The 27,479-nt window shown below is 42.4% G+C and overlaps 2 protein-coding genes across 23 annotated transcripts in view; both read left to right on the top strand.

Moving 5' to 3' along the window:
- LOC110521434 (transcription factor E2-alpha) overlaps window positions 1–16,690 on the top strand; it is a 32,149-nt gene extending 15,459 nt beyond the window's left edge. For 2 of the 22 annotated variants that reach the window (XM_090231326.1, XM_090231333.1), the window contains 15 exons: window positions 174–309; window positions 2,237–2,283; window positions 7,721–7,820; window positions 7,988–8,124; window positions 8,283–8,424; window positions 8,623–8,681; window positions 8,796–8,874; window positions 9,053–9,129; window positions 9,239–9,445; window positions 9,605–9,716; window positions 9,884–10,025; window positions 10,320–10,382; window positions 10,949–11,184; window positions 11,452–11,603; window positions 11,695–16,690. In XM_090231326.1, coding sequence (XP_090087452.1) covers window positions 174–309; window positions 2,237–2,283; window positions 7,721–7,820; window positions 7,988–8,124; window positions 8,283–8,424; window positions 8,623–8,681; window positions 8,796–8,874; window positions 9,053–9,129; window positions 9,239–9,445; window positions 9,605–9,716; window positions 9,884–10,025; window positions 10,320–10,382; window positions 10,949–11,184; window positions 11,452–11,597 — 1,683 coding nt within the window. In that variant the 3' untranslated portion in view covers window positions 11,598–11,603; window positions 11,695–16,690. The other 20 variants (XM_021598975.3, XM_090231332.1, XM_021598977.3 and 17 more) reach the window with 12 other exon arrangements.
- A 435-nt stretch (window positions 16,691–17,125) lies between these two features.
- Window positions 17,126–19,314, top strand: LOC149983932 (cytochrome b-c1 complex subunit 10-like). Its single transcript, XM_090231344.1, has 4 exons — window positions 17,126–17,206; window positions 17,374–17,481; window positions 18,833–18,971; window positions 19,151–19,314. The coding sequence occupies exons 2-3, from the start codon at window positions 17,423–17,425 to the stop codon at window positions 18,948–18,950; spliced, it is 177 nt and encodes a 58-aa protein (XP_090087470.1). The 5' UTR covers window positions 17,126–17,206; window positions 17,374–17,422; the 3' UTR covers window positions 18,951–18,971; window positions 19,151–19,314.
- The last annotated feature ends 8,165 nt before the right edge of the window (window positions 19,315–27,479 follow it).

Here is a 27,479-nt window from a genome sequence, read left to right as displayed (position 1 = left end):
TTCATAGTCAGGTTTCAGTATAAGGAAGACCCTGTTTTCTCACTTCTCTTTTCACCCGAAACACATTGAATTAGAGCGTTCTGGATTTCTCAGAACTGTGCATTCATGTGTTTTTGTATGCATTCCTGCATGTGTTGTTTGTTAACCCCTTGCTCTTTGTGTTGTTCTGCCAGCCTGGCTTCCTACCCAGTGACATCGCCATGCCCAGTCCAGATTCCATGTCCCCCTCTGGGCTAAAGTCTGCCTCTCAGTTCTACCCCGGATCGTACCCCAACAACCCCAGGAGGAGGCCTCCCGATGGCCAGCTAGGTAAGAGAGGTGGATTCGGGAAAAGCTTTTCTTTGTAGAAATGTTTTTCAGGCTCTTCCCTTTTTATGTCAGATTATAGAACAAGTTGTCTCAGCCAAATATATGTGTAGCTTTAACCTTTTTAACTGGGTGAAAAATGCTAACAATACACAATAACAACGTTAATATGGTCAAATAATATTTTATTTTCAAACAAGACACTAACGGCTCTAATTTAATAAACCTAACACAATGGCAAATATTAGTGCTGGCGGAAGCGCTATAGGTCTGGGGTGTGCCAGAAATATTTGTGCTATTTTGACAGCAGGAATTATGAGCGCATTAACTGGCGGTGCTGCGAAAGGACTGGGTTTTGATGAATAAATTAATTGTAGGTGTGACAAGGGCTTGGCCACTCACTGGCAAATTAACGTGTTTCATGGCTTAATACTGCATACCATTGTCTCAAATTCTGTAGGTTATTGATGGTCTTTGCGTTGTCGTTCAATTTGGCTGGGGGCAGGAATATTCTCGTCCTAGCCCCTTGTGGATTGATGCTACAGTTTATTAAATAGCATAGGCTACATAAACTGGTAATACCTGTAAAAAAAAAAGTTAAAAAAAAAAAAAAAAAACAGTGTTTGGAGTGTTGACAGAACATTGTTGTAATTGACTTCAATGAGTAAAGGCCTACATATCGTTATGCATCGCTCTTATTTCTTCTCTAACAAAGAATACTAGGCTTCTGAAAATTGTATTGTGTGAGGCCCGTTCTCAATAAGCAAGATACATCCTTGGCCTACCGTTGATATGGCGTTATAGGACTGAATAATTTGAATACGTTTGGAAATGGGCTTCTTTGGTAACTAGACAAGAGGTGCTCTTTGGAAATGAGGATGGATACAACCTGATTGGAGTATGCACTGCAGGTAGGTCTATGTGAATAATGCAAAAGCATCACGAGTAAACGTTTTTGTAACCTTTTATGGATAGGCTACTTGGCTAATGCATGGCCAGGAAAAACACCTGGTGAATTGCTTTTGAAACAGCTGATTCTAATTCTAGTAGGGTAAGGGTTTCCTACTTTGTGCTTGTTTTGTTATCAAATGGAAGAGAAAACAAGCAATTGTTACAAGAAAATAACTTGAAAGTTTCTAAATACAATGGTCACCGGCATCATCTCAGCTCTCATTCTGTTATGGGCATATGGACATGTAGCCTACATTGAGTGTTTTTTTTGTGTTTTTTTTACACACATCCAAAATAAAAACAGGCGCTGGCTAAAATAACGTACATAGATACAAAGGGGATGTCCGCTCACTGTTTTTCTGCTTCAGAACGTGTTCTTCTAATAAAGCTTTGGTGATTGACATTTATTTCAAAGTGGTGTCACGAGCTTAACCCTTTATCGATAGTCTTGACTACTTGGCGAATGCATTGGGACAGACAAAAAAACCTGCCTTAGTCAAGTGAAACAAAGTGAGAAAATATTGTTTTGATGTTTCTCTACGAGGTTTACGGGAACAAAAAACATGTTTTCCTTGTACCATGTGCATAGGGCACTGTGTGGCACGCCTGGACAGGCTGTGCTTCCGCTGTCAAAATCCATGCCATAACCAGCAGCGTTACCATTAAGGCCAGGTTTTGGTTGGTCTTAAATATTCCCACCAGTGCTGTCTGAAATTGGCACTTTGGCGCATGTTTTTAAGAACATGCCTCAGATATTGCCACCCCTCCCACCTTGGCGCAAGCGAGCTCATGCAAAACAGTTCAATTACCAATCCTGGCGCAAGGGCTGGAAAATAGCAGAGCGCCGGCTTTAACAGGTCAAAATTTCCAACGAGCGTGCGTTTGACAATTGTGCTGTCTTAACACCAGCTGAAAATAGAGCCCTAACAGTCAACCTTTATGAAGCGTGCTATCTGATTTACCTTCTGTCTCCCTGTAGACACCCAACCGAAGAAGATCCGGAAACCCCCTGGCCTGCCTTCCTCGGTGAGTGTTCATTCTGCTCCCCTTCACTTCTCCCCACACTAACACTTACCACTCTGTCTGTCTGCTCCAGAAGCTCTCTGACAGACAGACAGGCAGGGCCAAAGGGCCTCTGCTCACTCAGACAAACAACTGGCAGGCGTGTGAGAGAGCTTCCAAACAAACATTTAGTCTCTACAACAGTGGGCTCAGACTACTGACAGAGTACCAAATGAATAACTTTAGTCTACATTGTGCTCCACTGACAAATGCTACAGATGCTGAGCAAGCCTCCAAATAACCAACAGTAGTAAATAACACTGTAGAGTTGTTTTTGTTGAACTAATGCTTGAGATTGCATGCCGTGTGGTATTTGCTTACCATGCCCTGTAAGATGGTCCAGTGTGTTCAGGGTGCCTGATGCCTTTTTAACTAATAGTGGAAGGCCCCCTGCCAGGGATCATTAAAATGATATATTGGCTTTACACAAACATTTTCTGTAACCCAAACCATGGGCACATTCACTCTCCTGCGCTCTCGTATATGCATATATGACACCGCGGCGAAGACGGTCATAGTGAAACCTCTGTGGCCAGGGTTCGTGACTGCACCACATAGGCAAAATTAAACACCACCTGGGTTTGAGGCCCGTCTCTCAGCCGCTCCCACAGTTTGAGCGATGGCCATGTGGTTTTAGTGTAAATTAATGTAAAACCCCTGGCTGCCCCCCTCAACCCGTCCGCTTACGCTTCGCCACACGATGGTCTGGGAGGCCTCCCCCTATGAGTGACCCAGTTGTGAGGCGTGCTGCTCGCAAGTCCTCTTAGCCTGTGTCTGAGCCCAGATTAATGACTGCTGATGATCCTGTCTCCCTCACCCTGCTCTCCCTCACCCTGCTCTCCCTCACCCTGCTCTCCCTCACCCTGCTCTCCCTCACCCTGCTCTCCCTCACCCTGCTCTCCCTCACCCTGCTCTCTCCCTCACCCTGCTCTCTCCCTCACCCTGCTCTCTCCCTCACCCTGCTCTCTCCCTCACCCTGCTCTCTCCCTCACCCTGCTCTCTCCCTCACCCTGCTCTCCCTGCTCTCTCCCTCACCCTCCTCTCCCTGCTCTCTCCCTCACCCTGCTCTCTCCCCTCCCTGCTTCCTCTCCCTTTGCACCCTCAGCTCTGTGGTAGCCTAGTTCTAGCTCTCCAACCCAACTGCCAGACCCCTCAACTAAACTTCTAATACCTGTACATCAGGTCCTGCCCTAACCCCTAACCTCCATGTCACACACAACACAGGCCATTCCTCAGGCGTATTGTTACCCCTTAATATGGTGCCATCTACACTACATGAAAAGTATGTGGACACCTGCTTGTCGAACATTTCATTCCAAAATCATGAATATGGAGTTGGTCCCCCCCCCCCCTTAACTGCTATAACAGCCACTCTTCTGGGAAGGCTTTCTACTAGATGCTGGAACATTTCTGCAGGGACTTGCTTCCATTCAGCCACAAGCATTAGTGAGGTCGGGCACTGATGTTGGGCGATTAGGCCAATTCCCAAAGGTGTGAATTATATGGACCTCGCTTTGTGCACTGGGGCCTAACCCAAACTGTTGCCACAAAGTAGGAAGCACAGAATCGTAAAATGTTGTCATATGCTGTAGTGTTAAGAATACCCTTCACTGGAACTAAGGGCCCTGAACCATGAAAAACGGCCTCAGACTGTTATTCCTCCTCCACCAAACTTTACAGTTGGCACTATGCATTGGGGCAGGTAACGTTCTTCTGGCATCCGCCTGACCCAGATTTGTCTGTCGGACTGCCAGATGGTGAAGCGCGTTTCCACTGCTCCAGAGTGCAATGGTGGCGAGCTTTACGCCACTCCAGTCGATGCTTGGCATTGCGCATGGTGATCTTAGGCTTGTGAGCGACTGCTCGGCCATGGAAAACCACTTCATGAAGCTCCGGGACGAACAATTATTGTGTTGGCGTTGCTTCCAGAGGCAGTTAAGAAGTCTGTAGTGAGTGTTGCAACCGAGGACAGATGATTTTTACGCACTAAGCTCTTCAGCACTCGGCGGTCCCGTTCTGTGAGCTTGTGTGGCCTACCACTTCGTGGCTGAGCCGTTGTTGCTCCTAGACATTTCCACTTTACAATAACAACACTTCCAGTTGACCGGGGCAGCTAGCAGGGCAGAAATTTGACAAACTGAAAGGTGGCATGCTATGACAGTGCCACGTTGAAAGTCACTGAGCTCTTCAGTAAGGCCATTTAACTACCAATGTTTATCTATTGAGATTGCATGGCTGTGCTCGATTTTTATACACCTGTCAGCAACGGGTGTGGCTGAAATAACCTAATTCACTAATTTCAAGGGTTGTCCACATACGTTCTTTAATACATGCATACAGTACCAGTCAAAAGTTTGGACACACCTACTCATTCAAGGGTTTTTCTTTATTTTGACTGTTTTCTACATCGTAGAATAATAGTGAAGACATCAACTATTAATTAAATCAGAGACAGTGTCACCAGCAAAGCACCATTACACCACCACCTCCATGCTTCACGGTGGGAACCACACGTGCAGAGATCATCCGTTCACCTACTCTGTGTCTCACAAAGACAAGGTGGCTGGAACCAAGATTCTCAAATTTGGACTCATCAGTCCTGAGGACATATTTCCACCGGTCTAATGTCAATTACTTGTGTTTCTTGGCCCAAGCAAGTATCTTCTTATTATTGGTGTCCTTTAGTAGTGGTTTCTTTGCAGCAATTCGACCATGAAGGCCTGATTTCACGTAGTCTCCTCTGAACAGTTGATGTTGAGATGCGTCTGTTACTTGAACTCTGAAGCATTTATTTGGGCTGCAATATCCGAGACTGGTAACTCTATTGAACTCATCCTCTGCAGCAGAAGTAACTCTGGGTCTTCCTTTCCTGTAGTGGTCCGGATTGACTGACCTTCACGTCTTAAAGTAATGATGAACTATTGTTTCTCTTTGCGGCAGGTAGCCTAGTGGTTAGTGTTGGGCCAGTAACCGAAAGGTTGCTAGATCGAATCCCCGAGCTGACGAGGTAAAAATCTGTCATTCTGCCCCTGAATAAGGCAGTTAACCCACTGTTCCTAGGCTGTCATTGTCAATAAAAATGTGTTCTTAACTGACTTGCCTAGTTAAATAAAGGTTAAATAAAGCTGTTCTTGCCATAATATGGATTTGGTCTTTTACCAAATAGCCCTATCTTCTGTATACCACCCCTACCTTGTCACAACACAACTGAATGGCTCCAACGCATTAAGAAGGAAAGAAATTCCACAAATTAACTTTTAACAAGGCACACCTGTTAATTGAAATGCATTCCAGGTGACTACCTCATGAAGCTGGTTGAGAGAATGCCAAGGGTATCCAAAGCTGTCGCCATGGCAAGTGGTGGCTACTTTGAAGAATCTCAAATGTAAAATATATTTTGATATAATTAATTTTATTACTACATGATTCCCTATGTGGTATTTAGTTGTTTTGATATCTTTATTATTCTACAATAGTACAAATTTAGAGAAACGCTAGAATGAGTAGGTGTGTCCAAATCTTTGACTGTTACTATGTGTATATGTAGTTCCTTAGACCAGCGTTTCCCAAAGTCTGTCCTTGGGACCACAAGGGGTGCATGTTTTGGTTTAGTTGATTATTTGAATCGGCTATGGCGTGCTAGGGCAAAAAACAAAACTTGCACCCCTTAGGGTCCCGAGGACCGAGTTTGGGAAACCGTAATTTAACCTTTTTATTTAACTAGGCAAGTCGGTTAAGAACAAATTCTTATTTTACAATGACGGCCAAACCCTTCCCGAACCCGGACAAAGCTGGGCCAATTTTGTACAGCGCTATGGGACTCCCGATCACTGTGATACAGCCAGGGATCGAACCATGGTCTGTAGTGATGCCTCTAGCACTGAGATGCAGTGCCTTAGACCGCTGCGCCACACAGTGGTAATAATACAGACCTACAGTGGTTGTATTATTAATGTAGAGGATATTTTCTCTTAAGTTGATATTGCTTTCTACTAGGCCCATTCTATTGTCATATTATATCACTTGATTTACAAATGCTCACACAGTCAGAACCTGAATTACATTAAACCCCCATTAGTGAGAATTTTCCACAGAAATCCGAATTCTTCCTAAGAACACAATTATCCACCCGCAATCATTGTTTCATTCCCCCACACATCTATCTAGAGCAGAGGATTCGCTCAACATTGTTTCCCCTGAAAGACAAGCCTATTGTTAAATGAAGCCATCTCCGCCTTGTTCTCTCAAATTAACCGTGATGGTAGTAAAGCCCCTATTCACACACTGACTCCCCTGGCCATATCATGCTTTGTTTAAGTCATTTAGATTACCTTATTCTGTCCCCCACCCCAGCCTTATCTATGCCTATTTCATAAATCATCAGCGCCTTAATTCCCCCCCCCACACTCCCCACTCTTTGCCCCCGCCCCCTCCATTGCAACCTCGCTCTCTCTCGCTGACTGGCACCCAGCCCCCGCCTCTCTCAGCCCTCTCCCTCTCCTCGGCTCTCCTCAGCCCAGCTGCCTGTGGAGTTGGACCAGGTCCAGGAACAGGCAGATGGCTCTGTAATTAGAAGTGCATCTCTCCATTCCCTTTCCACTTCTCTCTGTTAAATCAAATTACAGAAAAAAAATCTGTTTTCTGGTTTAGCATTCTTTGCAGCATAGCCTCTCTCTCTTCCCTCTTTCACCCCGTACATGCCAGAAAGCGTGAGTGATGGGTTATAGTGTCAGGAAGCTGGGATCTTTGTGTCCATTTGAATTTTAGGGGAGTGATTTGATGTTTCTGACACATGCAGGGGAAAAAAGGTTTGGAATGGCTTGCCATTTTCAATGTAGCATTCATTGTGGTTCGGAATAACTTGATAGGACCCTTGAAGGGCCATTTAACCAAATGGCTATTAGAGTATTGGGTCACGGACCCATATCACCCCTAATTCAATAAATACAAATTCAATACATGCGTATTATCTATGCCCCTTCAGTTGTGCATATCTCAGTGTGTGAAAGGATAGCTTGAGGGGAGGCGCTGCAGGCTCTAACCTTGCTATGTCACTGGGCTCCTGGGAGAGAGGAAGTGCTGGCTGTGCTGTGGGATTGTAACCGTCACTGTGCCCAGCATGGCATGGCCACACTGTGCTGCTCTCGCATACGGCATAGGCAAGGGAGGCATGCCAGCCTCACCCTCACCACCTCCTGGCTGCTTAGTGCTACAACTGTTAGCTAAACATTAAAACCATTGATTAGTGGCAGTTGTGTATTTGTTATCTTGGCAATTGTAGATGTAAGGTGCAGACACCTTTTATTTTAGGGGAGGCTGACTGTAGGTATATATCATGGCACAAGTGTGCTTTGTGTTTTGTTGAAATGACGGCTAATGTGAAATTTGTTTGACCCATTAGGTGTATGCCTCTTCCTCCGGGGATGAGTATGCCCGTGACAACGGAGGATATCCTGGCACCAAACCTGGCTCTGTCTACCCAGGCTCTTTTTACATGCAAGGTAACTATGTTAACCACTTAAGCGCTGGAGTGATGACAGTCTATCCTCTTTTTTTATGTTAACTTAACGATGTAAGGTATATGAAAATGTGTTTTGAGTTCAAATGCACTGGAGTGAGTCATGTTTGAGTGAGTAAGTCCATTGCCTAACCCTGTTGTTGTTAACAGAGGGACTCCACCCCTCCTCTGACCCTTGGGCCTCCTCAGGACCTTTGGGTCAGTCTGGCTACTCTGCCATGCTGGGGAACTCTCCCCACATCGGCCAGCCCGGATCCTTCTCTGCCATCAACCCACAGGACAGGATGGTGAGGACAACCCCACACTATGTAATATTTCATATCATTTACATTCAAGTAACTGTTGTATTGAGTTCTGTTCTTTTTTTTAATGCTATTTCTACTCTCTGACGAATCCAACTTCCATACAAGTTGCTCTAACCCAAGCTGTTCTGTCTTCCCTCTAGAAGCGTCAACCCCTGCCTCTGTCCCCACAGAACTACCCTCTCCACGGCAGTGAGGTGAACGGCAGTCTCGCGCCCGGCTTCCACTCTGGGTCTGGGAGCTACAACCACACATCCTCCATCAACGGCGCAGACAGCATCATGGGTACAATAAAGGCTCACATGACAACTGTGCATTTTGTTAACCAGTTACCTTGTCCTTCTCCTGTTAAACATGTTGTGTTGCCCCTCGGTTTAACATTGTCTTTAAAGTGGTCTCACTAGCTTATTGGAGACTTTTTATATAGTAGTTGCTGCCTTTTTAAATAATGGGTGAGGTCAATAAGCTGTCGTTTCTCCACAGCCAATAGAGGCACCACTGCAGGGAGCTCAGGGGATGAGATTGGGAAGGCTCTTGCTTCAGTGAGTAATCCTCTCAACAACAAAAATCCTACAAACCTTTTGATTGAACTGCATTGTGTTCTTTCAGTGTTCTGCTGTTCACTGTCTAAAGACACTTTGTCCTGTGTGGGTTAGATCTACCCCTCGGACCACAACAGTAACAACTTCTCCTCCACACCCTCCACCCCAGTGGGCTCACCCCAGGGAATTGCAGGTATACATACTGGATTATATCTGCATCTGGTAGCTTGTATTAGTAAAGGGTTTGACTGGATCTCTGGAGCCCTGAAAATGGTTCTGGAGCTCCATCTACTGTTGGAAATCAGAGCTGTCATTTTGTTGGACAGGATTTTCTGTGTAAATATGGCACTTCTTCTATTCTCTCTCTGCAGGAGCGGCATCTCAATGGCCAAGACCTTCAGGGCAGTCTGCCCTGTCACCCAACTATGAAGGGCAACTGCATGCCCTGGTGCGCCCTCTTCACTCCAAATAATTTCAAAATGTATTATTTGATGTGATCGTATAGTAGTCAACATAGTGACTGAGATTTGCCCTGTACATCTGTCTCCTTGCAGCAGAACAAAATGGAGGACCGCCTGGAGGAGGCCATCCACGTGCTGCGTAGCCACGCTGTCCAAGGCCCTCCCGGCCTGGGAGGAGGAGCCCACTCTGACATGCACAGCCTGCTGAGCGCTGTGTCCTCTGTACACAACGGTGGCCTGGGAGGTCTCTCTCAGGCCTTCTCCAATGCTGGCCTTGCCCTCAGCAACAGACACCCTACCATGGTGAACACACCCTCTGACTCCAAGACTTAGCCCCCTGTTGTCTTACATTAGAGATTATGATGATTTGTATTGAACTTTCCAAGCAGCAGGTTTAATAAAGCTTTTGCCATCGCGTTGCATGTTGTGCTTGATGTCTCATGTTTTGTTACCGTTCTCCAGGGAGGGAACCACCAGGAGGAGCCCACAGGCCTTCCTCCCAGCAGTACCCTGTTGCACGGTCACCACGCCTCCGGACCCCCACAGTCCACTGGACAACCAGAGGGCTTCACCAGTGAGTTACACACTGATTCACTGCTCATCCCCCACATGACCTGTGACCTTTACTCCTGTTCCCTGATTTAATATATAAAACATGGCAAGCCGTTAAGATAATGGGGCTACTTAATTGTTCTCTAAATCGGACATACTGAAGGTATGTGCTTCTGTGCTGCAACACAGGTCTGCCAGGAAGTGTGGCCCGCTCCACACACTCGTCCAGCGGCTCGGACATCAAGCGGGAGGACAAGGAGGACGACGAGAACTCCTCCATCGCTGACAAGTCTGAGGACGAGAAGAAAGAAACCAAACGCATCAGAGCAAGGTAGGTGATCACCAACCGTCTCTCACCCCGACTATTGACACTGGCAACTGTCAGATAATGCATTCCTGTGTATTACCATTGGTTGATGAACATACTGTAGACTATTTTATCCCACATAGGTGGAAATGTTGTAAAATTATGTTAGTGAAAGAAATACGAGGAGAAATGCATTACATTAGCCCTGATGTAGATGCACAATTTCAACTGCTAGTGAGCTGTGTTAGTTGAGTTGGTCACTAATTGAATTGGTAGCTAGTTGTGTAATGCCCTCCCCTCATGTCCCATTGTTTTCAGAAAGGAGGCGTTGACCCTCCAGATCCTCTCTGGCCTCTCAGGCCTGTCAGACCCGGGAGATGAGTAAGTCTCTCCATCCATAGGCCATAGTGCTTTGTGTGCTGAAAGCACACAATTGGGGAGCCAATACTGTATATCAAAGTCTACCGTTCTGCAAAGCCTAGCACATACATTTTCATTTGGTTTGATGGTAATAGACGTAAGTTGGAAAACAAAGCAACATTGAATAGCATAATCGTAAAAGATAACAACATTTCCAACCCATGTGGGATAAATCATTATTGTGTAGTATTTTTACCAAATAGTCTTATAATGTGTTTCACTGCAATTGGTAACTTATTTTCCTAGTCTTGACTAAATTAAATGTTTCTATTCGGATCAATTGTATGACTTAACAATGTATCTGGAGCTTCCTTTTAATACATTTACTTTCAGAACTACATAACTTCCTGGTGCTACCCAGGATTCTTTTAGAATGACAGCTAAATGCTTAGGTGTCTATGCTGCTTCGCATGTTTTGCTGAGGTGCAGCTGGCACATGCGGCCCAACTCTTTGAAAGTCTAGTTGCTTGGTTTGTGAGTGCCGTCCTCCCGTGGCTTCATTCCTCTCCGTGTCTTCCGCCTTCTAGTCAAGAGGATGAGGATGACGAGGACCTTCCTCCTGAGGTAAAGGTAGAGCGTGAGAAAGAGCGGCGAGTGGCCAACAACGCCCGCGAGCGGCTGCGAGTGCGAGACATCAACGAGGCTTTCAAGGAGCTGGGCCGCATGTGCCAGCTGCACCTCAGCAACGACAAACCTCAGACCAAACTGCTCATCCTGCATCAAGCCGTCAACGTCATTCTCAACCTGGAGCAGCAAGTCAGAGGTAACGCAGGGCTACTGTGGCCATATCTCTTGTATTGTCACTTTTTACATGTTGACCTCTGTATTACTTTGTCCCCTGTGTATATTATTTTCTCAGTGGACCATCGAGAACCATCCCGAATATTTCATCCAGCTATTTTTCACACCAGAAAAATCTGTTTTATGTGTCTTTTTAATAAAGGATTGAGTTTTTATAGCACAGTGGAAGGTTGGATAAATGACTTGTATGCAATGTAAACTTTTATTCCCTGCTATCCCCTCTTGTCAGAACGCAACCTGAACCCTAAAGCAGCATGTCTGAAGCGACGGGAGGAGGAGAAAGTCTCTGGGGTGGTGGGGGAGTCCCCCATGCAGCTCTCAGGAGGCCACCCCGGCATGGGGGGAGATGGCCATAACCCAGTCAGCCATATGTAATACCAGGTAGGTATCTCTTCATCCATATTTCATCTTTGTCAGTAATTGTAGTGCTTTCAAGTTTAGAAGACTGACACTATTGTATTTTCCTTTGCAGATCTGGTGGAATTCCTTTGGCTCTCGGAAGATGTGGCCTTGATCTCTTCTTCCACCCATTCTTCTCAGTGTGTACATATACTGATGTGTCTGTGTATTGTCATAATTCAGTTTCAAGACACACATTCACACACCCTTATCCACACATGCATACTGCCAAAACTGACACAGCCAATTTGCCGCACTCCTGACCATGACTACCAGCGCAAATGTGAAGAACCTTGTACTTTATTTTTTTTTTAAATATATATATATACACATGTATTTTTTTGCTTCCGTAACATGATGGATCACCGGAGTACTAGTGTCCGGCCACAAATGGGACTTAAAACACTGCCGAGAGGTGCTCTGTGAAAGACAGAAGCCTAACAAACTACAAATTTACAAAGGATTTGTGCCTAATTGTTACATATTTTATGAGACATTTAAGCAAATGTGTGGAACGTTTTGTTTCGGGGTTGCTTGTATGTATGAGCAAGTGTAGATTTGTCATTCCCAACTTAATGGTACAGTCTTACATATGTTATGTAACCAAATCCATGTGATAGAGAGGGCAGTTGACCTGCATCGTGGGACAGAGTTGAGGTCCCACCCCAGCTCTGTGGGCCCTGGGCCCAACATGAGAGGAGGCAGAAGGGGGAGGAACCTCACCTGCCTAGTTGTCATGTTCAGGGTTGTAGAAGACTCCAAGGCTTTTCTTCCCTGCCATAAACTAAATAATAGTATTTCAGACTCCAGTATTGTTTCAGCATCCCCTCGGTGTAGGTTAATTGGGAGACACCTGGCCAGGGGTAGAAAAGCAGTTTTACAGCACAAAAGAAACAGTAATTTTTCATCCTGCGTCTCACCCATTGGTTACTATTGATGCCATCAGAAACTAGAGAAGCTTTCTGGAAAGCTTGTGGTGTTAACCAGCCACTCTGTTCCGTCTAGTCATGAGACTGGAGGCTTGGTTTGGAATACTCTGATGGGCATCTTATGGCCATATTGTGTAGTGCCACCCTTTGAGTTTCAAATCAATTGACCCTGAACTCATGCCCCATGCATTGTCATTCTTAAAAAACTAACACTAGGCGCCAATTTGCAGGATCAACCATTGATACCCTTAATGGAATGAAATATCCTCTTAATACCAGATAAGCAATTTATTTGAAGTTCAGTTGTCTATTCTTAAAATTGAAGCTTTGAGCATTCCCAATGAACGACACTACATGGCCAAACGTGTGTGGATTCGGTTATTTCAGCCACACCTGTTACTGACGTATATAAATCGAGCAAACAGCCATGCAATCTCCATAGACAAACATTGGCAGTAGAATGGCCTTACTGAAATGCTCAGTGACTTTCAACGTGGCACTGTCATAGGATGCCACGTTTCCAACAAGTCAGTTTATAAAATGTCTGCACTGTTAGAACTTCTCCGGTCAACTGTAAGGGCTGTTATTGTGAAGGGGAAACGTCTAGGAGCAACAACGGCTCAGCTGTGAAGTAGACCGTATATGCTTACAGAACAGGACCATGTAGTGCATAAAAATCATCTGTCCTCGGTTGTAACACTGACTACCGAGTTCCAAACTCCGGAAGCAACGTCAGCACAGAAACTGTTGCTCGGGAGCTTCATTAAATAGGTTTCCATGACCAAGCCACACACAAGCCTAAGATCATGTACAATGCCAAGCGTCAGCTGGAGTGGTGTAAAGCTCGCCGCCATTGGACTGGAGCAATGGAAAAGCATTCTCTGGAGTGATGAATCAAGCTTCACCAATCTGGGTTTGGTGGATGCCAGGAGAAAGCTACCAGCTTGAATGCATAGTGCATTGGTGGCAGAGGAATACTGGTCTGGGGGCTGTTTTTCAAGGTTCGGGCTAGGCCCCTTAGTTCCAGTGAAGGGAAATCTTAATGCTTCAGCATTTATTTTATTTCACCTTTTTTATTTAACTAGGCAAGTCAGTTGAGAACAAATTCTTATTTACAATGACGGCTTACCCCGGACGACGCTGGGAAATTGTGTGCAGCCTAATGGGACTCCCAATAATGCTTGGTTGTGATAAAGCCTGGAATCAAACCAGGGTCTGTAGTAACTCCTCTAGCATTGAGATGCAGTGCCTTAGACCGCTGCACTACTTGGGAGCCCCAGCATATAATGACATTCTAGACAATTCCGTTCTTCTAACTTTGTGGCAACAGTATGGGGAAGGCCCTTTCCTGTTTCAGCATGACAATGCCTCCATGCACAAAGCCAGGTTCATACAGAAATTATTTGTTGAGATCGGTGTGGAAAAACTTAATTGGCCTGCACAGAACCCTGACCGCAATCCCATCGAACACCAGACCTGATCGCACAACATCAGTGCCCGACCTCACTAATGCTCTTCTAGCTGAATGGAAGCAAGTCCCTGCAGCAATGTTCCAACATCTAGTGGAAAGCCTTCCCAGAAGAGTGGAGGCAGTTATAGTAGCAAAGGGCGGACCAACTCCATATTAATGCCTATGATTTTGGAATTAAAAGTTTGTTGAGCAGGTGTCCACATACTTTTGGCGATGTAGTGTAGTAAGAGCTCATGCTGTGTCTTGACTATATTGTTAAAATGTCTGCATAATGAGACAATCTGATTTGTAAATCCACCTCAAGCATAAATTCAACTAAGGATATTGTTTCAAATGGAGCAAAATTAAATGCATATAAATATATATTTGTCTATACATTGTAGATTTTAAATCCATGACAATGTTAGTTTGAAGTTTAGAGTATCGTAGTTGAGCAGAATGAAGAGCTGATATTAAATCTTAATGTATTTTCAAAATGAACTCAAATTGGACTGTCAGATTTGCCACTAGAGAGGAAAGCTTAACTTAAACAAGAACACAGGCTCAGAAAGAGAAACGAAGACCGATGGGGTCAGTTGTAGGCTTAATTATCATTATGTATTTAGTGGCCATTAAGCTGTCAGTCTTTGGTGCATCCCATTTTGATGAGATTTAAACATTTGACAAAGGGGTACAGTGGCCTAAAATATTGATATTGTTCCTGTTTTTTTTATATATATATGAGTAAGGAAGTTTCTTTGTTCATTACCCAGATTCGTTATTTCTTTTCAAATGGGAACGTGTGGATGGAATTTATGCCACTGACTGTCCTATTGAAGTGTTCTTACTGAATGGTCATGTGGCTTCACAAAGCAAAGTCTATGAAGACGGGCACTGTCTCAAACAGTAATTATGCAACTGGTTTTGAATGTAACATTCAAATGTGGATTGCCTTCATTTTCAAGTACATATCCAGGTTTTGTCCGTCGGTTCAATGTTATTATTTACTCTTCATTTCAAACGTTCCATTCTATTTTCTGCATTCGTCCACGTGGTCGTCAATGTGCAGCTACATTGTCCTGACATGTTATTTTTGAGTTTGTGTTTGGATGGTCTGAAAAAACAAGTGTTAATTCCTGTTGTAAGTTAATATCATGGCTTCAGACATGGTATAGCACCGACCTCTAACCACAGAGGCAGAAATGTACATTGTTACTTGTTGGTCATAGTATTGAGAAGGATTTAAGTTTACTTTGTAGAAAGTGAGGAAAAGAAAAGAAAGACAGTTTCAAATCAATAGTGTGGCCTTTTCATTCTCAAGACTAAAGATGTCATTACTGGAGAGTGATGCCTTATCAGTGCCTGAACTTGTATTTTCATTAACTATAAAGACAGTTCTTTTTTTAAACCATAACATTTCATGTATCGCCAAGATTAGAGGTACATCGGATGAACCACCCCAACCCTCCCTTTTCACTTTTCAGGAAGAAGTTGAACATTTAAAAAAATCAAACATTCTATGTATCTAGATAAATAAACATTTTAACTTTATGTAGATCTCTTGTTATTTTTATTTTTTTATTCAACTGGATTTGACCATACTACTGTTATGTTGTGGCTGTAGGTTCAAGTCCTGGTTTTGTTTGTCTGTTTCCCCCCCCCCTATTGATAAACCACTCAACACTACTGGGTTCTAAGATATGATGGGTTCTGCCCTTGTGATCTGCTTTTCGAAGCACCTCAAACTGTCTATATATGGCTTCAGCTTTGAAGTGGGGGGCTGTGTTATTTTGAGCCATGACAACTGGAGCTTTTTGTCACTAGAACTATCATTTCTGTGTAAAAGAGTAAGTCTCCTCCATTTACTTTGAGATCTTTTTTTTCTGATATCAATCTCCTTATTGACTTTGACAGTGACTTACTGTAAGGGGTATTGATGTACCTCTTCAGAGTTGATTTTGAATATTTGTTTCTCTACTATTACAAGGTGAAATATGTGTAGGCCTACTAAATATTGCAGATTTGTTCTGAGAGAGAAAATTTACTGATCTGATGTCATTACGTATTCTGTGAACATCCCACAATGACAAAATGTACAACCTGTATTCTGAAGTTGTTGGATAGGGGGAAAGATGGAGGGTCTTTTCTGTGTGTCGACCTGAAAATTGACACCGGCCCTGTTTGAATACTTAGAAGTGCGTCCATCCCGCCTCGCTTAATGACATGACTGGATAGTGTGAGTTGTATTGTCAACCTGTTTCAAATCTGACATGAATATAACTTTATTTGATTTAATTTCTTATATGAAAGAACCTTGCTTTCACCTACCAAATTATTTCAGACCATAGATCAATTCAAGGAGGAGGGCACTACTTTTTTTAAATTCAAGTATTCAAATGGGGCCACTCACTCACTGCTACAAAGCCTGGCATCTTACACTTGCAGCGAGGACACAATCAAGACTGAGCAGTGTTTTCAGAGTGCCTCCAGTCCCGGTCTTTATTATAATTTTTTTATATATATAAAGTAGTTATTGAGAACTGTCCTGTATATAACAGTAATGTAGCAATAAATGTGCCATTTTTAATAACAGAATTATACCTTTTTCAATGTCTGGCTTTTGAATCTTGTAAACATGAAAGGAAATAAAGGAAAACATTGTAATAAAGGGTTTATCATAGCTTGGCAAATGAATGTCTCCTCTCAATGATCTCCCATTGGTGAGAAAGTATAGACCACAAGCCCTAACTAAAGTTTTCCAAATGGTTGAACTTGGTCTTCAATGTGATGTCCCTTAAGCCCAGACAAAGGTAATGTTATTTACTAACCAGCCTCTTCCTCTCCGGCTCAGATTTAAAAAATAAAAAATCACATTAGAGATTTAGCCAAATTAGGCAGTCATAAAACTAGAATCTAATGGCATTGATTGATAGGGAAATATTGACCATCTAGTACCCCACTGTAAAATGAGCACTAAAACAACAATCATACAAACCATTCGCTATCTATAAATCAAGGCCTACTCACAATTCCAGTATGACTATCTGTACACAAGATTATGTATCTAATATATATGAAAAAATAAAATAATTTTATAGCTATATGTTGAATAAAAAGGAAATTGTGGCTTAAATAGTAGCCAATGCCGTAGTATTGGTATAGTCTTTGTAGCGTATGTATTTGACAACAATGGGTCAACAACTCAGGTTAGCGATCAAATCTCATTGTTATTCAAATGATAAACTAAACTGTACAAACAATTGTCACTACCTAATATTTTAAGAAACATTATTTTACGATGTTTATACTATTTGGAAATACTGTATTCCTTATGATGTATTTTGAAAGCTTTTTGAAACATGAATTTAAACAGACATTCCTGAGGTCCTACAAAGCAGCAGCCATCTGCGACGGAGGTGAGAATGGTGCAAGTGATAAACGAGTTAATGGGGGCAAAATACATTGCCATCGCCAGGACGTGGTAAGTTGAAGTCTGTATCATAACTTTGTGAATATTTATTTGACTTTAATAAATAGATTCTGACAACCGTCCAATGTGTCTCCATGAGCCATCACTCAGTTGGCTAGGTGTACTGATCTAGCTAGCTAACTTTACTGGTCTTTGCAAATCTGTTATCCAAAAGAGTTAATCTCGCTAACAATCTCAGGCCTCTGATTTAGATATGGCCTCAGTATTACAGCATGATGCTGCACGTCACTAGCTTGCTCTGTGCTACAAATTCCACCTTTTTGGAGTTTGTTTACTTTTACGAGTAGGGTCACTGTTAGCTAGTTACTGTAACTACCTAGCTAACGTTAGTTCCATAACAGAACAATGAGGCAGATGTTTCACCGGATGTACACATCTGAAGCATCCGGTTGGCGTTTATTTTCCGCTCGCCGCCAAATATAGTGATGCGAGGAAGCCCAGGGTCCGGCAGTGAGAGAAAATCGACCTAGATGGATTTTGGACGATATTCTGCAAATGTTCTTACCGATTAAACATGTAATCTCAATACAGTTCTGTTACGAACATAGTGGAGTACGTTTTGCAGACTCTTTGCCAAAGTAAAAAAAGTAAAAAAATAAAATTAAATAAGCTTTGTTTTGGAGTGCAATTGTTGTTATTGCACGCGTATTTCACAGAGTAGGCGTTCCCTAACGGAAATATGCAAATACATGCATGTAGGATAGGATCTCGCTAGCTCGTGCTTGGCTCTCCCACTCTGCTTGTTCTGCCCACTGATTTTTATTTTATCTTTATTTAACTAGGCAAGTCAGTTAAGAACAAATTATTATTTTCAATGACGGCCTAGGAACAGTTGGTTAACTGCCTGTTCAGGGGCAGAACGACAGATTTGTACCTTGTCAGCTCGGGGATTTGAACTTGCAACCTTTCGGTTACTAGTCCAACACTAACCACTAGGCTTGCTCCAATTGCAAACAACATATTTGGATATTTTGGTCTCTCTTGGAACAATTACCAACCAAGTGATTTATGGCCCTCATTAGCAACCTATTTTGAGTAACTTCCTTCTTCATATCTAATAAATAATTTATTCGGTTCTAGTCAAGAATGCCAGTAGTTTACAACATGAGCCTTATATTCTTATCTGTCTAAATAACTTTGGCTTTGATTCTGAGACTGACCACTGTTTTTGATTTGGCAGGCATTTCAATACAACTTACACCACTTAGTGATCTCTAGGTTTAGGGGTCAAGGGGTTAAATACTGTGAGGAAAAGATGATGTTGGGACTTGACAGCAGTAGTGAAAACTCCTGTAGTAGGATACTTGACTTCAAATATCTCCTCATGTTATCATTTGTCCAGGGTTCCCACGATGGTTGGTTGGGGATCAGTGGGCGGAGTTGCCCTTGTCCACTTCATGGATTGGAGGCTGATCTTGGATTGTGTCCCCTACATCAACGGAAAGTTCAAGGACAACTAGAGTCACCTCTGGCTCAGAATTGTAAGTGAACATAAAGCAACTGAACAACCCTTTCCGGGCCTGTAGTTGTAGGCTATTGAGTGGCCAACAGATGGCACTGTCGTTAAATCACTTTTCAGTTGTCCCCTAAGAATATAGGCTAGCAAATGAATTAATAAATGACTGGACCGCTAATGACTGGACTGTGTGTCTGTTTGCAGGACTACAACTTGGGGAAGGGAATGGTGGAATGCTTGCTCTTTCTGCGTTGCGAAAGTGTAATGCCCTGACACACCTATCATTCAGGGCTTGTAGAAGTTTTCCCAAAGGGATGTCTAGTTAGATTGTTCCAATGTTATTTCATGTGAATAAATATTTAATTTACTTACTGTCTGTCAAATTATTCTACACATTGCCAATCATTCCAAATATGTTAATGCAATGTTACCAGTGTGTGAAATTGTTATTTTGAGAAAAGGCTCTCAAAAAGTTGGTTCTTAATGCATAAAGTATTTGAAATCAAATGTTATTGGTCACATACACATGGTTAGCAGATTTTAATGTGAGTGTAGCGAAATGCTTGTGCTTCTAGTTCCGATCTAACAAGTAATCTAACAATTCCCCAATGACCAAGACATTTGATGTGGGGGAAAAAAAGCTTTAAATACAGTATGTTTTTCTTTTGTCTAATATTAGTTAACATAAGTACAGCACCAAATAAGTTAATAGTGTTTTTTGAATAGCATTTCATGCAAATAAATTGGTTTAAGTCATTAGTTAGGTTACCATCCAATTGGTGACAGATTTCCATGTGAATATGCTAAAATCGGAAAAAAAACTATGCGCACATTTTCCCACCAGAGATGTTGTGCGTGATGAGGAACTGCACATAAACAAGTACTTTGTGGTTAAATTCCAATTGACCGGATAAAAAAAACTTGTTTAATGGGTTTCTATTGCATTTTCAACTCAACTGATGGTTTTCTCACCAAAACATGTGGGTTATATAGTGAGTGTTTAAAAAAAAAATTATTTAACCAGGTAAGCTAGTTGAGAACAAGTTCTCATTTACAACTGAGACCTGGCCAAGATAAAGCAAAGCAGTGCGACACATACAACAACACAGAGTTACTCATGGAATAAACAAGCGTAAAGTCAATAACACAATACGGTGTGTGCATATATATATACGGTGTCTATATACGGTGTGTGCAAATGGCATGAGGAGGTAAGGCAATAAATAGGCCATAGTAGCGAAGTAATTACAGTTTAGCAAATTAACACTGGAGTGATAGATGAGCAGATGATGATGTGCAAGTAGAAATACTGGTGTGCAAAAGAGCAGAGAAGTAAATAAAAACAATATGGGGATGAGGTAGGTATATTGGGTGGGCTATTTACAGATGGGCTATCTACAGCTGCAGCAATCGGGTAGCTGCTCAGATAGCTGATGTTTAAAGTTAGTGAGGGAAATATAAGTCTCCAGCTTCAGCGATTTTTGCAATTCACTCCAGAGTGTGCCCACTCTAGTATTAGCACCTGTGCTCTGGCCAACAGCTTGCAGATACAGTGCAGGTTTAGCCTACATGATGAGATTATAGACAAAAGAGTGAGATTTTGTATTTGTCAAACGGCAGTCAAGCACCGTTCATGTCACCAGAATAGGACCTTCAACATTTATTGGAAAGGAGCATCAAGCTCATACTGTGCGTTTTCACCACCCTGTGAAGTTATTATATCTGTAGCCTAATAAACTGCATGGTTTCCTGAATCGTAGTGGGAGGACCATACACCATGTCATTGTGTGACTCTTAAGTTTACTTCTATTATGGTTATATCAATATTTGTGCATAAAGGCATTTCTACCGCAATGTTTTGCATAATTATACTGAAGAAAAATATAAACGCAACATCCCATGTCCCATGTTTCATGAGCTGAAATAAAAGATCCCAGAAATGTTCCATATGCACAAAATGTTTATTTCTCTAAAATGTTCTGGGATCTTGTGTTTAGTAAGCATTTATCCTTTGCCAAGATAATCCATCCACTTGACAGGTGGCATATCAAGAAGCACCTTGTGCTGGGGACAATAAAAGGCCACTCTAACATGTGCAGCTTTGTCACAAAACACAATGCCACAGATTTCTCAAGTTTTGACAGAGAGTGCAATTGGCATGCTGACTGCAGGAATGTCCACCAGAGCTGTTGCCAGAGCATTTAATGTTAATTTCTCTATCATAAGACTCCTCTGACATAGTTTTAGAGAATTTGGCAGTACGTCCAACCGGCCTCACATGTAGACCACATGTAACCATGCCAGCCCTGGACCTCCACATCCGGCTTCTTCACCTGCAGAACCGTCAGAAACCAGCCACCCGGACGGCTGATGAAAATGTTTGCTGAAGAATTTCTGTACAAACTGTCAGAAACCGTCTGTAACGGCCGTTGGAAGGGGAGGACCAAGGTGCAGCGTGGTATGTGTCCATATTTATTTAATGAACACAGCAATCACACCGCGAACGCCCGAAACAGTTCTGACTGGTGCAGACACAACAGAAAACAACTACCCATAGTAGGAAAACAGGCTGCCTAAGTATGGTTCTCAATCAGAGATAACGATAACCAGCTGCCTCTGATTGGGAACCATACCAGGCCTAAACATAGAAACACAACACCTAGACATACAACCTAGAATACCCACCCACATCACACCCTGACCAAACGAACACCTAGATATACAACCTAGAATACCCACCCACATCACACCCTGTCCTCACCAGGGTCTTGACCTGACTGCAGTTTGGCGTTGTAACCTTTGATGGCCACTGGCAAGCTGGAGAAGTTTGCTCTTCGTGGATTAATCCCAGTTTCAACTGTACTGGGTACATGGCAGACATCGTGTATGCTGCTGTGTGGGCGAGTGGTTTGCTGATGTCAATGTTATGAACAGAGTGCCCCCATTGTGGCAGTGGGGTTATGGTATGGGCAGGCATAAGCTACCGACAACAAACACAATTGAATTTTATCGATGACAATTTGAATGCACAGAGATACTGTGATGAGATCTTGAGGTACATTGTCGTGCCATTCATCCGCCCCACGTCTCAAGGATCTGTACACAATTCCTGGAAGCTGAAAATGTCGCAGTTCTTCCATGGCCTGCATACTCACCAGACATGTCACCCATTGAGCATGTTGGGGATGCAATGGTTCAACGTGTACGACAGCATGTACCAGTTCGCGCCAACATCCAACAACTTCGCACAGCCATTGAAGAGGAGTGGGACACCATTCCACAGGCCAAAATCAATAGCCTGATCAACTTTATGCGAAGTAGTTGTGTTGTGCTGCATGAGGCAAATGCTGGTCACACCATATGCTGACTGGTTTTCTGATACACACCCCTACCTTTTTTTTAGGGTATCTGTAATCAACAGATGCATTTCTGTATACCCAGTCATGTAAAATCCATAGATTAGGGCCTAATGCATTTATTTCAATTGACTGATTTCCTTATATGAACTGTCACTCAGTAAAATCTTAGAAATTGTAGCATTTTGTGTTTATATTTTAGTTCAGTGTAATTTTACAGATGCAAAAAGATCCCACCATGTTGAACGAACAAATGATGTCACCATTTATAAAATTGTACCAAAACATTTCCACCACAGCTTTTAATTCAGTATGACTTTACTCGCATAAACTGTGAATGGAAACGTGGTTAGTGAGAGCAAAATGATTATTTGTAAAATAGTCTTAAAATGTAATTAACACAATAGTTTACCCAACGGAAATACAAAGTGATATTAGCAACAACTGAAGGATCCGCCCTTTTTTTTCTATTTTCACCTAATATGACACACCCAAATCTAACTGCCTGTAGCTCAGGCCCTGAAGCAAGGATATGCACATTCTTGGTACCATTTGAAAGGAAACACTTTGAAGTTTGTGGACATGTGAAAGGAATGTAGGAGAATATAACACTATAGATCCGGTAAAAGATAATACAAAGAAAAAACAACTGTTCTTTTGTATTTTTTTTGTACCATCATCTTTGAAATGCAAGAGAAAGGCCATAATGTACTATTCCAGCCCAGGTGCAATTGAGATTTTGGCTACCAGATGGCAGCAGTGTATGTGCAACGTTTTAGACTGATCCAATGGACCATTGCATTTCTGTTCAAAATGTTGTATCAAGACTGCCCAAATGTGCCTCATTTGTTTATTAATAACTTTTCATGTTCAAAGTTGTGCACTCTCCTCAAACAATAGCATGGCATTCTTTCACTGTAATAGCTAACTGTAAATTGGACAGTGCAGTTATATTAACAAGAATTTATGCTTTCTGCCAATATCAGATGTCCTGGGAAATGTTCTTGTTACTTACAACCTCATGCTAATCGCATTAGCCTACGTTAGCTCAACTGTCCCGTGGATGGGATACCGATCCCGAAGAAGTTATTAATACAGTGCCTTGCGAAAGTATTCGGCCCCCTTGAACTTTGCGACCTTTTGCCACATTTCAGGCTTCAAACATAAAGATATAAAACTGTATTTTTTTTGAAGAATCAACAACAAGTGGGACACAATCATGAAGTGGAACGACATTTATTGGATATTTCAAACTTTTTTAACAAATCAAAAACTGAAAAATTGGGCGTGCAAAATTATTCAGCCCCTTTACTTTCAGTGCAGCAAACTCTCTCCAGAAGTTCAGTGAGGATCTCTGAATGATCCAATGTTGACCTAAATGACTAATGATGATAAATACAATCCACCTGTGTGTAATCAAGTCTCCGTATAAATGCACCTGCACTGTGATAGTCTCAGAGGTCCGTTAAAAGCGCAGAGAGCATCATGAAGAACAAGGAACACACCAGGCAGGTCCGAGATACTGTTGTGAAGAAGTTTAAAGCCGGATTTGGATACAAAAAGATTTCCCAAGCTTTAAACATCCCAAGGAGCACTGTGCAAGCGATAATATTGAAATGGAAGGAGTATCAGACCACTGCAAATCTACCAAGACCTGGCCATCCCTCTAAACTTTCAGCTCATACAAGGAGAAGACTGATCAGAGATGCAGCCAAGAGGTCCATGATCACTCTGGATAAACTGCAGAGATCTACAGCTGAGGTGGGAGACTCTGTCCATAGGACAACAATCAGTCGTATATTGCACAAATACAGGACCATTCTGGAAGAACACCTGATGGAGTCTGCAAAAAACCTGAGACTGGGACGGAGATTTGTCTTCCAACAAGACAATGATCCAAAACATAAAGTAAAATCTACAATGGAATGGTTCAAAAATAAACATATCCAGCTGTTAGAATGGCCAAGTCAAAGTCCAGACCTGAATCCAATCGAGAATCTGTGGAAAGAACTGAAAACTGCTGTTCACAAATGCTCTCCATCCAACCTCACTGAGCTCGAGCTGTTTTGCAAGGAGGAATGGGAAAAAATTTCAGTCTCTCGATGTGCAAAACTGATAGAGACATACCCCAAGCGACTTACAGCTGTAATCGCAGCAAAAGGTGGCGCTACAAAGTATTAACTTAAGGGGGCTGAATAATTTTGCACGCCCAATTTTTCCGTTTTTTGATTTGTTAAAAAAGTTTGAAATATCCAATAAATGTCGTTCCACTTCATGATTGTGTCCCACTTGTTGTTGATTCTTCACAAAAAAATACAGTTTTATATCTTTATGTTTGAAGCCTGAAATGTGGCAAAAGGTCGCAAAGTTGAAGGGGGCCGAATACTTTCGCAAGGCACTGTATGTAGGCTGCTTTGAAATTTCAGAAAGGTACATTCATTGTCTTTTTTCTACTTGGCTACATTGACACAGTGTGGGGGGGGTACTTTGCTTCAAGCCCCCGTTGATATCCATTATTTGTCTCTGGGTTCGTCAGGAAGTGCATAGAGGATGTTGTGCCTACAGTGACGATTAGAACATACCCAAACCAAAAACCGTGGATAGATGGCAGCATTCGGTCAAAACTGAAAGCGCAAACAACTGCATTTAACCAGGTAAAGTGACTGGAAACCTGAACAAGTATAAACAGACCTTCGCAAGACAAAGAGGCAAAAATAAAGTACAGGAACGAAGTGGAGTCGCAATTCAATGGCTCAGACACAAGACGCATGTGGCAGGGACTTCAGACAATCCCAGATCATAAAGGGAAGCCAGCCACATCGCGGAAACTGAAGCACCACTCCCAGACATGGTCAACACCTTTTTCACATGCTTCAAGGAAAACAACACAGAGCCTCCAATGTGTGTCCCCGCTGCTCACGAGGACTGTGGGCTACTAATCTCTGTAGCCGATTTGAGTAAGACCTTCAAATGTGTTAACCTGCACCGGATGGAATCCGAAGTCTGTCCTCAGCACATGCCCAGACCAGCTGGCTTGAGTGTTTACTGACATTTTAAACCTCTCACTATCCCAGTCAGTCCTCACTTGCTTCAAGATGGCCACCATTGTCCCTGTACCCAAGCAAGCCAAGGTAACTGAACTAAATTACTATCCCCCTGTAGCACTCACTTCTGTCATCATGAAGTGCTTTGAAAGGTTTGGACCATATCACCTCCCCATACCTGACCCAAATCAAATGTATTTGTCACATGTGGCGAATACAACAGGTGTAGACTTTACCATGAAATTCTTACTTACAAGCCTTTCTAACAATGTCGAGTTAAAAAAGTAACACAAATGAGCAAAAAAATAAAAAAATAGTAACACAATAAATAGGCCTTTATAGAAACAAGCCATTTTGCTACACGGGCCTGCCATCATTCACTTTGAACTGGATTATGTGTTTATAGGCAGTTACAACAGCGCGACTTTAGATCATTGGAACGAATTCGCCAAAAGCCACAAAATAAACCTGAATGGATTTCTGCAAATATGTAAATACAACAGGAGTCCTCTTACATTTGGGAACTTTACAGTCCTATTGATCAAACAACCATGAAAAGGTAGGCTCCCTCTGTTATGCACATCAACAACAACAAGATCAACAACTAATGCTAGCTAGAGGAAGATGAGCTAAAATCTAACGAAGGAACATTAGATAAACCTTCTCAAACTGAAGGCCTATAGGTTCGCCACTGTGCAAACATGTCTATAATGTATATAAAGGCTGTTAAGATATTAATGTTTCAAGAAAGGAGTGTATATATTTGGCCTGGTGAAGTGGTTTCATGCATTGACTGAATGGAAGCTAAACACTGAGACAAGACACCGAGACAAGACCGAGACACTCAATATATGGTCTCGATACTTGAGTGTCAGTGTATTATGTGTGTGTGGGCAAATTCCGGTGGTGAGTGTGCATAGTCAGTGCAAAAAAACAGGGTTAATGCAAAAAGTCTGGGTAGCCATTTGATTAACTGTTCAGCAGTCTAATGGTTTAGGGGTAAAAGCTGTTCAGGAGCCTTTTGATTCCAGACTTGGCGCTCCGCTTGATGTGCAGTAGCAGAGAGAAGTCTATGGTATGGGTGTCTGGAGTCTTTGACAATTTGTAGGGCCTTCCTCTGACACCATCTGGTTAAAAATATGGGTTGTTTATGAATTCAAAAGACAAATAAAAAGGAATTTAAAAAACTTAGTGGATTTTAGGCCAGTAGCAACCACCGAAGGGTGTTCATTTAGAACACTAGGAAGCAGTAGTTCCAGTTCAAGGTTTTAATGAATATCCACACACACGCATACAACACCAATCTCTCTGATACTAATTTTGGTTCTGTAAAGAAAAGGGGAAAACTTAGCACAGTATGGGAAAATACAGTATGTCTATTTGCATGTCATAAAACTAAACAGGCAAAGTGAACCCAAACACATGCTAGATGCACAAATAAACAACATATAATAAACATAATAAACATAATAATAAACATAATAAGCATGAGCATGAGTGATCTACAACCAAAAATAGCCTAGCGCCAAAGAGAAATGCTAACAAACACTATATCGCTAATAAGCATGCTAAATAGTAATGCCTTCCGGATGACAATACTAATGCAAACTGGAGTACGTGAGCTAGCTAGCAAGTTTAACATCCATGGTACATATTTTCAAGACACTATTTAGCTCCAGGACTTTGGGACTTACATTTATCTGCACACACAATAAAACATCAGAAAATAAAATAATTTATTTCTAAGGAGGTAGAGTAAGCAGGATGGAAAACCCGGTTAGTCATCAGAATGGAAACTACTGACTGACTGAGGCCTTGCCTGGTCGGGTCCTACGCTAAGTCCCGTAAAAATAAAAATAAAGTACAATAATGATGATTGGGGTGACCTTATTTCAATAAGAAAACCAAAAGAAAGTTGGGGTCTTGGAAAAGAGATGAGCTGTTTTTACTTCTGGTATAGAGATCCTGGATGGCAGGGAGCTCAGCCCCAGTGATGTACTGCCAAGCAGTTGCCATACAAAGCAGTGATGGCAGTCAAGATGGTTCAGTTGTAGAACTGTTTGAGAATCTGAGGATGTTATCGTGCCCTAGACCCACAAAAAATGTGCATACCGCCACAACAGATCCACGGAC

The sequence above is a fragment of the Oncorhynchus mykiss genome, chromosome 4 (genome assembly GCF_057628025.1).
Source record: "Oncorhynchus mykiss isolate SJ-2025 chromosome 4, ASM5762802v1, whole genome shotgun sequence".
NCBI lineage: Eukaryota > Metazoa > Chordata > Actinopteri > Salmoniformes > Salmonidae > Oncorhynchus > Oncorhynchus mykiss.
This window is presented reverse-complemented; position numbering and strand designations above follow the sequence as displayed.

What these genes read in the sequence shown, in the direction of transcription:
- LOC149983932 (XM_090231344.1), top strand. Translation starts at nt 17,423, where the DNA reads ATGGTGCAAGTGATAAACGAGTTAATGGGGGCAAAATACATTGCCATC. An exon ending in ATTGCCATCGCCAGGACGTG is followed by an intron (nt 17,482 to 18,832) that starts GTAAGTTGAAGT and finishes TCATTTGTCCAG; the next exon opens with GGTTCCCACGATGGTTGGTT.